Below are 13,927 nucleotides of genomic sequence, written 5' to 3' on the forward strand. Positions count from 1 at the left end.
TAGAAAAATACATGATGACAAATGGTGACTAGCACTCCGATCAAGATTCCCAAACCCTGCTTATGACGACAAAGTTTTAAGTTTGGGCATGGGTGGAGCGACACAACAGACCAAGCCTCCATGAGGACCGGAGTTAAAATGTCGGCTCCTCCGCTGAAAAGCCGGAACTGGGCCTCGGACCATCGCATCGATTTCAGTTTGTAAAATTATATTCTGAAGTTCCTAACTTGAAACGTGAAAAAAGAAAGTTGGTTACAATAGTTCCACCGGGTCGCAGCGCACATAATGGCATCCAATCCGGAGAGAGACGTTCAAGGTACAAAGGCGTAGAGTTGCGCAGAGACGTTTCAACTTTTGGGAACACGGTCTAGTTACTGCTTTTTGATTTGATTTGATTTATTTATGTATTTATTTATTTGTTGCGTTTTGTAGTCGTTTAGATCCGCTGATGCCTCATTTTAAAGTGAAATATTCCTATAAACATGAAGCGATGACTCTCAGTTCGAACATCCCTTATCTATCCATCCAACGGTCTGTCGTCAAGGTCATTCCTCTCCCAGACGACTGACCCACGAAATGCTTTCGGTGCAGGTAAACCATCTAATTTGAGTTTGTGACTGTATCTTTCAGGAGATTCCATCATGCAGAAGGCAGCTATTCTGCTGACAAAGTGAGTCTTCAATACCTATCCCTGTAATAAACGCTACAAATATGTTGCCTCTGACGACCCTTCAAATCCCTTCTAGTTTCATCTTTGAAAAAGTGCAACAGTGTGTCGAGAGGCAAACATCAGAGCGGGTCAGAGACCTACTACAAGTTCAAGGAGCGTGTGAGCCGCACATACAGGAGATAGCCCTGTGTTTACGGAAGATTGGGGATGAGATGGATGGCCATCCAGATGTACAAAGGTTCCTTGCCTTATCTTAAGTATTTAATCAATCTAATCTGTTTAATAGTTTCCTAATTATTATACCACCATTGTTTTTGTCCCTGTGGCCATGCAAGTGTTTGTCATTGGATTGTGGATCTTTTGTGTATTTTCAATGTACAATTACAGTGGTACCTCGGTTCTCGACCACAATCTGTTCCAGACGGCCGTTTGAGAAGCGAATTGTTCAAAATCTGGATCGACTTTTCCCATTACAATGAATGGAAAAAGAAATAATGTGTTCCAAGCCTTAAAATAGTCTTTTGTAGGAGTGAATGTAGAGTGTCTGCTGCAGGTGCGCTGTTCCTCTATGTGTGTGGCCGCTGCATGTGGGAGGGGTTGCCGAGTGAGTGACGTCTCTCCAGAAGTGAAGAGGTGCCCGGTGCGTGTCCAGCTCTGAATGTGCGCTTCTGTGCAGTTTGGCTGTGACAAAGTCATAAACCAAGTCACGCTCTGTCCCAGACTCGCCTCATCCCTGTCCCAGCTCCAGCACACAACAGGACATCAAACCCTGGAGTTCTCCAGCCTCGGAGGTATGGAGAGCGAGCACCTCCCCTGTGACACCAGTGTGGAGACAGGAAAGGTTTTACACCTCAATATGAAGAAAAAACAGCCAGTAAATGTAGCTAACGGGACACGTCTGCATACAGAGGCTGCGTTATACACAAAGCCTGTCGTGGGGCAGCTGATCGTGCCGCACGGTATGTTTTTTCTGGCTTTTTTTTCGGGGACGTTCGAGTTCTGGATTTTTGTTCGAAATCAGAAGCAAAGAAATCTAGAATTTTTTGTTCGAGTTCCGAGACGTTCGAAAACCGAGGTCCCACTGTGTATTTTCTTAATACCATCATCTTAGACTGTGGTTTAACACATAATGATGAGTAATTCATGTAATTTTGTATTAAAAATCAGCCTTTCTTTCAGGTTACAGCAGAAAATACTCCAACTGACGAAAGACAGCTTCATGAGTATAGCTTATGAGGTCTTCTCAGATGGGATATTTAACTGGGGCAGAGTGGTCACTCTATTCCTCTTTGCCAGTGCAATAGTCTTGAGAGTGAGTCCCGTCCAAGATCATTCCACTTTTAGGCCATTTCAGTTCAGACTGAATCATCTTTGGATTGTGTTTCCACAGGCTGTTGCACGTAAGAGCTTTGACCTCATCAAAGAAATTGTTGGCTGGACGTTGGAGGTCATCAAGAAACGTGTTCTGGGCTGGATCAGGAGGCAGGGCGGCTGGGTGAGTCCATGAACGGTCACACAAAGGCTGCATCAGCTGACTGTCGTCAACTAAGGCTGGTTCAATGCTTTCTCTTCCAGGAGGCTTGTCTCTCATACGTCAACAAATCCAGTTGGCAAACGCCGATGCTTTTGGTGGGGGTAGCTCTCTTGGCGATCTTCGTCGTTCATAAATGGAGAGGAAGTGGCACAAATGTGGACAAATGACGAAGGGTGTGTTCTGTAATCGGTGATATAAGGAAAAGCAAAAAAGTAGCTACTATGAGGAATAAAGATGGCCACCAGTACTGCTTTTGTTCCAGGTGAATTTCTGGAAATGTCCCCTGCACTTAATTATTTTCCTCTGTCTCTCTGGTGCCAATTTAATAGAATATAGATAGAAATAGTCATTTATAATACAACTATTTTGACTTTACAGTTCAGACCCAAAGTCAAACATTTTAATATTTGTTGTCAGCTCGTGATATGGCTTTGGATTGGGGCATATATATAAATATTCAGTCCCTTCTTTGGTTCTCATGAAATTCCTGCTCTATGTTGAAGGAAAATTATTTCAATTGAATTATTTTGGACGGCGATCCGTTACATGCACAAGTGCCATGGTGCCACTGGCACAGTTGATGTTGTACTCTCCCACTACTTCATGAAGTTTGTACTGTTTCTTGGTCAGCACCTCAGGGATTTTTTTTGCCTCTCAACTTTTCCAAAATTTGTATTTGTAAAATAATGATTAAAAAAACGTATTTGGACCAAGCAAGTGTTGTTTTTTCATTGCTTAAAGGACTGAGATTTATTTATTTTATTTTTTTTTCTACTTCTTGTTTTAAGTAGAGATTCTGACTTTCATGTGGGAGGGAGGGGCTACTGTGATTCTGAGCTGAAGCGCTGCCGTTTCTTGTAAATGGGTGAGGGAGGGAGTGGATGCACAAGGAGGTGGAGAAGAAGCAGCTTCTTTCGACGTCTCTTGTTTGTGAAGCTGCTGCAGCAGAGGAACAATGAAGTTTTCCTGACTTGAGTATTACAAAGTGATAAACTGCTTTTCATGTCCCCAATACAGGTTTTCATGATGATGTATTGTTGAGTGTATGAGTGAGTACAAACAGTTTAAAATGTTACTACTATTTTGAACAAAACATGTCTTATGTTGCTTGTTGGAACATTGATCTATTCCATGTTTCAAAATCAGTTCATCATCATCAGGTCCCAGCTGATGGATATATATCTTTCAGGATAAAGGAAGAAATGCGCGACCTGCCTGTAATGTTGCAGACTGCTTCTGAGTTCAACTCTGAGGCTAGTAACCCTGGCAGAGTCTTTGTTCTGCGCCACATTCTTTCCTCGTATGTCATTTCAAGAGATTCAATAGAACTGAAACACATTCCAAATAACATCTTATTTTGTAGGCTTAGGCTTTCAAGATAGGAAATGAGTTCCTCAAACCTGACTGTGAGGAGGTGTTGGAGTTCCTCCAGACAGCAAGAAAATGGATTAAGAGACAGTTTGACTTGGTAGGTGGATGATGAGCTACATAAACTCTGCTCAGCTGACCATCACCAACTCATGTTTCCTCTTTTTGAAGCTTCAGGCGTATTTCTCCTGCTGCTGATCTTTCAGCAAAAGGAGATCGAACCCAGTAGCTGAATTGATGCAGGTTCACAGATGACTCGGGAGAGCGAGGGTAGGTTAACAATTTATTCACAATATAATGTAAACACAAAAAGACGAACAGGAACGAGGAATCAAGGGGGTCAACACCAAAACGCGGAGTGAAGAACATGAACGGGGGCAGGGAAAAAACTTGAAACAGATAACAGGCGAATAAAGTTGAATAAAGTCTGTCTGCAAGGGATGACGGAAAACTCACTCGGCCCAAATAACAGAAAGCGCACAGGGATGGATCAACACACACACACGCGCGCAAGGAATAACTATAACACAGTGAAACAGAAAACATGACAAAAACAAAAACACACACACAAACAACAAGAAGTGATGAACAGAAAACGGAGGAAGAAGAGTAAACTCAGGAGGCGGCTGAAAAAACGTCAAGCACGCATAGAATTTAGATAATCCGGAGCATGAGAGAAACAAGACGCGAAGCAACCATCTGGTGACGCAAGCTGGAACCAAGGTGTAGATAACCTGGTTCAGCTGATGAGAAGATCGCTGCCAGCTGCGCCACTCGTCATTCTCAAATGGAGAGGAAGTTGAACAAATGTGGACAAATGATGAATGGTGCCATCTGTAATCTGTGATATAAGGAAGAGCAAAAAAGTAGGTCCTGTGACGAATAAAGATGGCCACCAGTTTTAAGTAAAGATTCTGATTTCCTGATTTGATTTGATTCATTACAAAGTGATAAACTTTTCTCATGTTGCCTAGCAAATTTAATTCATTAATTTTATTGTGTGATTTTACAAAACAAAATAGGCAATTGTGCTCCAGGGATAGTGTCACTTCAAGACAAATAAATACACACATTATTCTTTAGTGAAATCAAACAATAACATTGTTCTAATAACATTGTTTACATACAGTGTCATGTCGGAGTAATGACTTTGTTATCATGTTATAACAGTATAATTCATATTCTTCAGCGTTCTATTCTTTTTGGTTATGTCTACTGAGCAAAGATTTTGTGAAAATGAATCCAAACATTTGTTGTATTATCATTGTATGATGACTGGTTATGTGCTAGTTCTTGCAATTGTCGTTCGCAATTTGCAATCGCAATCTACAATCTATAAACATGTGCTCCAGGTCTGGTTCTTACTCATCTTGACCCAGATATTTGATAACACAAATAAGGTTATATTGGTTCATTCTATTACATATATATATTCTTGTTAATTATTCGGGAAGACAAAACAAATAAAAAATGGCAAAGACACACATTGTACTGGACATAGCTGCATTGCCACTCCAGCTACTGTATTCCTGGGTACTTCATTGTTTTCTATGAGTGACTTTTTGGATCCACTGCTATTCTATTCAAGTTTACTTCACCTCAGCATAATTTGACCTTTATCTTCATCTACTGAGACAAAACTCACACAAATGCACCAGGAATCAAATTAAATGTAGATTTGAACACTATGTTAAATACTTTTTTGTTAGTTTCTTTTTTTGATATTAACAGGAATGTTTCCAAACCTGTTCTTGTTTTGTGGTCCAACATAGCTGGCCAGTTATCTGTGAAGAAGCCTCATAACAAGTGAGTGCCTCGAATTTAAAGAGAGGTTGTTAGGTTAAGTTAGGTTGCTGACTAGAAGGTTTGGTCATGGGTGTGGTGATCATGACCCCACCAACACAGAGGCGTATAAAAACACAGGACATTTGGCTTTTCACTGACAACCGCCGCCGATGTTTGGCTTGAACTGTCAATCTAAACTTCATAAAATAGTCATTCTGATCGTGTGATCCAGTGACGCTCACCGTACAGGACGGCACCCTGCAGAATGGAAGATGATCAAGGTAGGAGTTGCATGCTTTCAAAGTGGATATCTGTTAAGCTGTGTGCCGCGAAATATTTGTCGAAGTGGCATTGTTTTCTCAGGAATGATTTAGTTTTGAAGTATCCTCAGAACAAACAGCTGCTGTTCATCAACAGTAAAAGATAAATATTCTTTTACACACTATTGGAATGGCAATGAATCAGTGACTGTGTCCTTCTTAGGTCAAACCCTGCAGGTCATGTCAGGTCTTCTGATGAAGTGAGTCTCAACAACATCTCACCTTGCATTTCATGTGACACGAAGTTAGTCCTCATGTTGTGCACTCATTTTTCGCAGATGGGTCTGTAAGATGGTGGAGATGTTAGGGGGAAATAAAGCCACCATCAGACAAGTATTTGGTGTCAGTGAAAAGCGTGACCCACAGACGGAGGACATTGTCAACAAGCTGATGATGATGGGAGATAAGGTGAAGAGCGATCCTGAATTCCAAAGGTTTGTTGACATACATATTGTTTTTATACCTTATTGATAAAGGAATAAAACCCCAAGACTTATGGACATCTATATTGTGTACAGAATTGATGACAAAGACATGATTTGGATCACTGACAAAAATGGAAACATTTGTTCTTCGTCCTGTTTTATATATTTCCTGAAAATTTCTTCCAAATCGGACCATAACTTTTTAAGACTGACCGACAAACCAACACCATCAAAAACACACCTCCTTACTGATGGTGAGTGAAGATGTCGATGAGGTGTTATTGTTATAATATGGGCCATATAGGTTGAAAAAAATATTTATACTAACTACATCACTAATCACTAATAAAACTACTACTAAAACACACACATTGATCATACTTGTATAGTGTATTTTTTAATGTTTTAGCAAGTTGATTCAACAACCTTTCAGCAGGGGTTAGCGAAAGTCACATGCTGTGAAGTAGCTGATGGAATGTATCTACTGGAGTTGGATTCTTGGCAGCCAGATTCCTGGTGGTCACCCGAAGAGTTGAATTTAAACTTCCTCACGTTCCAAATGATGGATATGTATGTTTCAGCATCGAGAAAGAAATGGCCAACCTGTCTAAAAGACAAAAGTTGCAGATTGCTTCTGGGCTCACCTCTGCGGCTAGTAACCCTGGCAGAGTCTTCATGCTGATCCACTTTCTTTCCTTGTGCATCATCAGTGTGAGTGACCGTCCCTGTTCATTTCAGGAGATTTAACTGAACTGGATCACATTCCAAATGACACATCTTGTTTTGTATGCTTAGTGCTACAAGGAAGGAATTGAGTTCATCAGACCTTTCTACGAAGAGGTGTTGGGGTTCCTCCAGACGGTAGTCAAATGGATTAAGAGACAGTTTGACTCGGTAGGTGGATGGTGGCCTACATGAACTCTGCATCAGCTGACCATCACCAACTGATCTTTGCTTTTTTTAAGCTTCTGGTGTAATTCCTCTGCTGCTGATCCTTCGCCAAAGGGTAACAACGGATCGGGATGATAAACGTCTTATACTGTGATTTTGTTGTTTCATGATAAACATACTTAATATATTGAAATCATAAGAGGGAATCATGGGCACATTTCTATCACATAAACACATGCTTCTGTCTATCTGTATTCTCCAAAATAAAGATTACCAGGTGACACCAGGTTCAAAACCTGACTCAATAATTGAAGTGCATTATAGTGGTCGGATGTTATGGATCACAGATGGAAAGTCTGTGCGTAGAAGCGAATGCATGAAATACAAGCAATGTTCCCTCTAATTTTTCATGTGTATGAGCAAACATACAAACTCTCTGAGAGGTCAACCGGACCTCTGTGAGCGATCGGCTGAGGTGACTGCTGTCATAGTTAATAATAGTGTTTATAAAATGTTACATTTTAATATTCTTTTCAACTTGCATAATTCAGATTGAGGAATGGAATATGTGTGGAATTTAAAATAAAAGCTTTCAATTGTCTTTGAATTGTACAGATTCTTTACAGCAGCTGTGAGTGCTTGTCTTGTCAGTTCGTGCACACTGCGCAGTCTTTCCCGGCGATGATGGAAGTAGTCCAGACCAGGGGCTCCCAATATCTCCGGTTCCGGAGGTGGTCCGAACACCAAATCCACTAGGGTACGAAGCCCACGTCCAAACATTAGAGCTGCAGGGGTGGATAAAATATGTATGCACAGTATGATGAATACATTTATGTAAAATACTGAGAATAGAAATTTGAGAAACTACTTGCTGTAGTAACACCATGGAGTGGTCCTTTATAAGTGACATGAATATGGTGACCATCAGACTTGTAATTACGGAGCTATTACAAAATGTGAATTAAAATCTGATGAAAATATTTATGTAAAATACTGAGAATAGAAAGCTGAGAAACTACTTGCTGTACTAACACATGGGGAGGTCCTTAATAAGTGACATGAATATGGTGACCATCAGACTTGTAATTACGGAGCTATTACAAAATGTGAATGAAAATCTGATGAAAATATTTGTGATAAATATTGAAAACAGAAATATCAGAAACTATTTGGTGTAGTAACACCAAGGTGGGTTGGGGGGTTCTCTTCAAGTGATGTGAATTTGCTAAGCTTTGTTCTTTATATGTTTTAAATAAATAAGGTGTTACTGATTTTCACATGTCGGTAACTAGAAGACGTTGGCTTGAGCGCCGTCTGATCACACGACGGACGTTTCGTATAAAACCCGACTGTAGTCGACGTAGAAGTGACTCGTAAGAGCTAAAATATGCGTTCAAAAACCTTGTCGTTATTTATTTATTGACCCGCGGAAGTGGAATTTGTTAACTTTGCCGCTCTTATTGTGACAGGTTCCGTTTCTTATGGTGACTTATCTCGTGGCAGCGCGTTATTAATGTTATTATTTTCCAGCGGGGCTCCGTATTTTGGTCGTAAGTGAAAGGGTTATTGCCACGCCTATTCCCCTCATGTTACCACATCGCTTTTGCTTTCGTGTCGGACGCTTGACTTGATCTGTCAATTCATACTGAAAAACATTTCTCTGGTGGTAAAACACTCAGGCTCAACACATGGAGGAAGACGACCAAGGTAGGTTCGTTCCCAATGGTTTAACAGGAAAGTGTGCTGTAAAATGCAAACTTAAATGGAAGAGCATAAAACGCAATATGAGGCAACATTTTCCACGTTGTCTGTTGTTTAGTTTTTTACATTTTGCTTAGATCATTTAGATAATAAGTGAATTTTCTCCTTAAAAACTGTATCAAGTCAGTGCCAAGAGACACAACAACCAAAAATAAGTTGCATCAACATATAATATTTGCTTCTCAAATATATGGTAGAAAAAAAAAACAGTTGGACCGAGCTGAAAGCTTTCAGCTGACTATTAGGATTGTTTTCATTGTTCATTTCCGGTTTCGATTGAATACAAAGGAATGCGGTGCTGTGTTTCAGGAGCTCCACTTACGAAAGCCATGTCTGCTTTGCTGATAAAGTGAGTCTTAATGTCTCACCCTTAATGTGAAAGACGCGGGTTCTTATGTCCTGTCTCTCCCACGTCTCGCAGTTTCATCCATGAGGAAGTGCAGATGTCTGGGGTAGATGCAGCGGTGTTCAGACACCACATTGAAGTTGAAGAAATACATGACCCAGCGTTAAAGAATCTACTCAGGTTTATGAGACAGTTCAGAGAAGAGCGGTTGGAAGAGCGATTTTTCGAAGAAAGGTTGGTCATTCGTGCCTTGTAGAGGCGTATTGTATCTAAATCAACCTATGTCATCATCTTGTCCCACCTGATGGATATGTGCCTTTCAGGTTCGGCAAGGAACTCCCTTACCTGACTCGAGAAGAATTCACGAGTATTTGTTCAGAGAGCTTCTCAAATGGGAGAATGACATGGAGCAAACTGGTGCTTATCTTCCTCTTTGCCAGCCGACTTGTCATACGAGTGAGTTCCTATCCATTTTATTTTGAGGCAGTTTTAGTTTGAATGAATCATCTTTTTATTGTGTCTGCATAGGCGATTACAGACAACAATCCTGACAAGATCAAAGATATTGTTGGCTGGACGCAGGATTGCACACAGGGTGATTTTCTCGAGTGGTGCAAGAGCGAGTGTAACTGGGTAATTCCTCAAAACTTCTCAGAAAAATCTCCTTCAGTTGATCATGGTCAGCTAATATTGATCTGCTGATTCTTTTTTTGCCCAGGTGGATTATCTCTCTTTCGTCATAAAACACAACTGGAAAGAGGCTTTGGCTTTGCTGGGGGTCTCCCTCATCATTATCTTTGTCATTTGTAAATACTAAGATGTATGAGAGCATGTTTATATTTGTGCCTGTCATATTCTGTGAGCAACATGGTCACCATTGTCTTTTATCTGTTACAAATGATCTTTGTGCATTGGTGGAAAAATGTATTGAATCACTAAATAAAAAATATTATTAATAAGGACTTGAAACACTGCTTCACCATTGTCATCCATAAGTTTTTATTGCGTTTGCTAAAAAGTTAGGATGCAATATCACAATTTAATGTGATATTGCATTCAATTTTATTGGTGAACTGTGCTTCATAAATGAAATCCAAAAGTAAAGGTCAAGCACATCCGCAAACCAGTTTAGGTCAGGTGCATTATTCAAAAATGTGAAACAAATACAGCAATACAGTGAAATAAATAAAATAAAGCTGTCATCAAAAATGTTAAACAAATACAGCAATACAGTGAAATAAATAAAATAAGGCTGTCTTCAAAAATGTGAAACAAATACAGCAATACAGTGAAATAAATAAAATAAAGCTGTCATCAAAAATGTTAAACAAATACAGCAATACAGTTAAATAAATAAAATAAGGCTGTCTTCAAAAATGTGAAACAAATACAGCAATACAGTTAAAAAAAATAAAATAAGGCTGCTTTCAAAAATGTAATACAAATACAGCAATTCAGTTAAATAAATAAAATTCTGAAATAAAATAAGGCTGCCTCAAATAGGCACTTAAGCTCAATATAGCAATTCAAAAATGAATAATAGAAGTATAACACGACTCTAAATGAGGCAAAATGAAGAACCGTTCATACTAAATTGATATTAATGATATTATTGAATGATGAATTTTTTAACACGTCAAATTGTGGCGTAATTAATTAATCGAATTAATGCGTTAAAATGACAGCTCTAATAATAATACAATAAATAAATAATACAATAATACATAACACAATAAATCAATTCATAATCAAACATTAAAATAAATATGTTTATCACTGCTTTCTGGTCCACTTAAAGTGCTTTCAGGTGACATTGACGCCAGTTTCTATCATTCATTAATCATGTAAAGGTTTTTCATGTTACATGAGTCCAGTTTTTCTCGCACTTATTCGGCAGCGGAACGCAACCTCGGGTTCCATATTTACATGTTTGACGCAGTGTATTTAAATCTCCAGCCTATGCGATGACGTCATCCCCGACAGGTCTCCAGTGGACCGAACGCACTCAAACGCATCACCATTAACATCCAGCGGGAGAAAGTGCAAAACTATCCTAATAAATACATATCGCCATAGTGCACATTTAACACAAGAACACTATATTTTCCCCCGATATACTTTTCTTTTAGGAGCAAGAAATCAACAACCGCGTCATTTGACGACGCGGAAGTGCCGTGGCCGGAACATAACAAGATGGAGTCCCGTGCGCGAGGAGGCGACCAAGGTTTGTCTGCTAACGTTGCCTTGTTTTGGCGACAAAAATAACCCAAACTGCGGTGACAGTCTTGTAACAATCGTGTAATAAATAGGTAAAACCATTCGCTTCAAGCGGACGAGATTTGTCGGGTCCCGTGGTTTCTTTATGGAGAAAACTTGTCCGCAGTTTGTTTATTGCGTCTGCTAACGTGAGCCGCTACGCTTCGTCCGAGAACGTTCTTTGATAGTGTGATAGTGAGGCGCTGAGATTGCGCTATACGCGGTATTCCACTTCATGAAGTGAGTTTATATCGCCGTACCGATGGACATTTAAAGCAAGCAGAGCTATCGTAGCCTTTGAGAACTCCTAACATGATGTGATCTATTCTCCAGCAGATCAAATCCAGCAGACCAGCGCTCTCCTGCTGAATGAGTGAGTGATCTCAGTACATCACTGTATGCCGTGCCCCCCCGAGTTCAGAACTGTCTGTGATCCGTGGATGTGCTCTTGTGATGTGCAGTTTCATCTACGACCGAATCCAGCGTGATGGAGACAGTCGCTCGGTGCTGAGCAGAGAACAACTTGGGATTGAACGAGTGTGTGACCCACACTTAAAAGACATCAGCATGTGTCTGCGGAAGATCGGAGATGACCTGGATGGAAATATCGACTTCAGAAGGTCCTTGTTTTGCTTTTACAACCGCTTAATACTTCATGACGTAATTCACCTTCATCCCTGTGAGTGTTTAAATAGTGTTGACTATAAGGAAGCGTGTGTGGACTGTGATTCATGGGTCTTGTATGTTTCATATATTTTTTGTTTGCCGCCGCAGAAATACTTGAGTAACTGGTTGGAACTAGTTTATTAGATTCAGTTTCAGTTCAACGGTTGACTCCGGGATTGTTTTGACGGGATGGTATTATGTCATCCATACCGTAGACTGGGTCGTCCGTTAGTGCCGCGAAGCCGTGCCCAAAATAGGATCTGTAATTTCCCCTTTAAGTTTGTTAAAAAAAGTCAGTTTTGAATCACATTTTTCTCCGACAGGTTGGTCAATGAATCCAATATCGTCCCGAATAAAGAAACGTTCATGAAAGTAGCGCTGGAGATCTTCTCCGATGGGAGATTCAACTGGGGCAGAGTGGTCACCCTGTTCTACTTCACCTTCCGGCTAGTCGTGAAAGTGAGTTGCCATCCTGACCCCTGAGCCTGCAACAGCTTCATGACTGATGATGTCACTTGTACCCTCACAGGCTATTACAAGTAATGTCCCTGACATCATCAAGCAAATTATTGGCTGGACCTTGGACTACCTCACGAATTACGTTCTGGACTGGATCAGGGAGCAAGGCGGCTGGGTAAGGCAATAAAAATTCTGGTCATGAGTGGATCATCTTCAGCTAAAGTCTTCGGTCGTGGACCTTTTCAGGAGGGCGTGCGTGCGTACTTCGGAACACCCACCTGGCAAATGGCCATGGTTTTTGGAGCTGGTGTTTTAACGGCTTTAGTCGTCGTCCATACGTTAAAAGCCACATGAGTGAGATGGGCAAAGCATGAAGTGGAAGCAAGCAGTGACCCGAAGGAGAACAGTCGACGCTACTCATAGATTCAGCTTGTAAAAAAAAGGACAACCATCTCCGCCTTCCCAGTGAATTTCAAGGTATTGCCGGCTGTCAGTTGCACTACGTGTCTACATGGCCACTCAGGTGACAATACCGATGTAAAGTTCTTCTCATTCGGTTCACTCTAGAATTCATGCATTTAAATCATTTGTTTTGCGCTTTACTAGGACTGAACACGTGGAAAATTCTCAACATCATTTTCATTGCTTTTTTTTTGGTTCATATAATTACCTGACATTATAGAAGCTTTCAAGCAGTTACATTTTGGATATGAGGAGATATTTTCGCAATAGTTATTTGGTACGGACCAGATGGTATTCTGACTGACTCTGAACAATTTAAAGTGATATTTAAAATATAAGGCATGATTTCATGATTTCTTGCAAGAGAGCAGGTTTTTTTGCACTCAAATAAGATGCTGTTGTTTACAGAACGAGTGCCACAGCAGAATCTTCTACCAAAGCAATAATTGTGAAACCCTGTATTATATGTTCATAAACCTTTGGCGTTTTGTTTCTTGACCCAGGATGAAAATGCCTGTAGCCGTTCGGTTTCTTGCTCGGTCGCGGAATCTTACCTCACATTACTTCATGTAATACTGTATATTTTCTTGCTTCACATAGTCCGATCTCACCGAATTCTTAAAAATGGTTTTGTTTTGTAATCGTTCCTCGTCTGTCAGTGCCTTGGTTTCTGTTTCTAAAAATGTAAATAAACTTTCCACCTTTTTTTACATTTGTACGGCAAGTTGTAGTTCAAATTTTGTGCAACTTGTGGCTTGTAATATATAAAAATAAAATAATAAAAAAGTGTTCTACCCTTATTGTGTGAGTTTATTTTGTGTTCAAAGTGACTTCCAAGTTACTTTTTAAAATGATGAGTCCTCAAGTGTCGGTTGAGGAATGACTGCGATAAGTGTAAACATCACAGGTCCAAAGGTTGACTCTTGCATGGGATTTCATCACGACAGTATTGTGGGAGATGTGCACGTATGTAGCTCAAATGCT

The 13,927-nt window shown here is 40.2% G+C and overlaps 3 protein-coding genes across 5 annotated transcripts; all 3 read left to right on the forward strand.

Moving 5' to 3' along the window:
• Positions 1-98: 98 nt before the first annotated feature.
• Positions 99-2,908, forward strand: LOC128751195 (apoptosis regulator BAX-like). 2 transcript variants are annotated; one of them, XM_053852065.1, is made up of 6 exons: positions 99-316; positions 631-670; positions 747-908; positions 1,850-1,982; positions 2,061-2,165; positions 2,246-2,908. In XM_053852065.1, the coding sequence occupies exons 1-6, from the start codon at positions 286-288 to the stop codon at positions 2,369-2,371; spliced, it is 597 nt and encodes a 198-aa protein (XP_053708040.1). In that variant the 5' UTR covers positions 99-285; the 3' UTR covers positions 2,372-2,908. The 2 variants fall into 2 exon arrangements, with proteins under 2 accessions (XP_053708040.1, XP_053708039.1); XM_053852064.1 differs by having other exon boundaries at positions 120-196.
• Positions 2,909-8,503: 5,595 nt separating this feature from the next.
• Positions 8,504-10,799, forward strand: LOC128751010 (apoptosis regulator BAX-like). The gene is made up of 6 exons (XM_053851733.1): positions 8,504-8,700; positions 9,064-9,103; positions 9,176-9,334; positions 9,424-9,556; positions 9,629-9,733; positions 9,819-10,799. Exons 1-6 carry the CDS (start codon positions 8,682-8,684, stop codon positions 9,915-9,917), a joined length of 555 nt encoding a protein of 184 aa, XP_053707708.1. The 5' UTR covers positions 8,504-8,681; the 3' UTR covers positions 9,918-10,799.
• Positions 10,800-11,146: 347 nt separating this feature from the next.
• LOC128751008 (apoptosis regulator BAX-like) lies at positions 11,147-13,734 on the forward strand. Of its 2 annotated transcripts, none has more exons than XM_053851730.1 (6): positions 11,147-11,324; positions 11,690-11,729; positions 11,818-11,976; positions 12,346-12,481; positions 12,552-12,656; positions 12,728-13,734. In XM_053851730.1, exons 1-6 carry the CDS (start codon positions 11,294-11,296, stop codon positions 12,833-12,835), a joined length of 579 nt encoding a protein of 192 aa, XP_053707705.1. In that variant the 5' UTR covers positions 11,147-11,293; the 3' UTR covers positions 12,836-13,734. The 2 variants fall into 2 exon arrangements, with proteins under 2 accessions (XP_053707705.1, XP_053707707.1); XM_053851732.1 differs by having other exon boundaries at positions 11,693-11,729.
• Positions 13,735-13,927: the final 193 nt, after the last annotated feature.

Source organism: Synchiropus splendidus, chromosome 19, assembly GCF_027744825.2.
Source record: "Synchiropus splendidus isolate RoL2022-P1 chromosome 19, RoL_Sspl_1.0, whole genome shotgun sequence".
In the NCBI taxonomy this organism is placed as follows: Eukaryota; Metazoa; Chordata; class Actinopteri; order Syngnathiformes; family Callionymidae; genus Synchiropus; species Synchiropus splendidus.

What these genes read in the sequence shown, in the direction of transcription:
- LOC128751195 (XM_053852064.1), top strand. Translation starts at nt 121, where the DNA reads ATGAGGACCGGAGTTAAAATGTCGGCTCCTCCGCTGAAAAGCCGGAAC. An exon ending in GCAGCTATTCTGCTGACAAA is followed by an intron (nt 671 to 746) that starts GTGAGTCTTCAA and finishes AATCCCTTCTAG; the next exon opens with TTTCATCTTTGAAAAAGTGC. An exon ending in TCAGGAGGCAGGGCGGCTGG is followed by an intron (nt 2,166 to 2,245) that starts GTGAGTCCATGA and finishes TTTCTCTTCCAG; the next exon opens with GAGGCTTGTCTCTCATACGT.
- LOC128751010 (XM_053851733.1), top strand. An exon ending in GAGCGATTTTTCGAAGAAAG is followed by an intron (nt 9,335 to 9,423) that starts GTTGGTCATTCG and finishes TGTGCCTTTCAG; the next exon opens with GTTCGGCAAGGAACTCCCTT. An exon ending in CCAGCCGACTTGTCATACGA is followed by an intron (nt 9,557 to 9,628) that starts GTGAGTTCCTAT and finishes GTGTCTGCATAG; the next exon opens with GCGATTACAGACAACAATCC.
- LOC128751008 (XM_053851730.1), top strand. Translation starts at nt 11,294, where the DNA reads ATGGAGTCCCGTGCGCGAGGAGGCGACCAAG. An exon ending in TGCGCGAGGAGGCGACCAAG is followed by an intron (nt 11,325 to 11,689) that starts GTTTGTCTGCTA and finishes TCTATTCTCCAG; the next exon opens with CAGATCAAATCCAGCAGACC. An exon ending in GGAAATATCGACTTCAGAAG is followed by an intron (nt 11,977 to 12,345) that starts GTCCTTGTTTTG and finishes TTTCTCCGACAG; the next exon opens with GTTGGTCAATGAATCCAATA.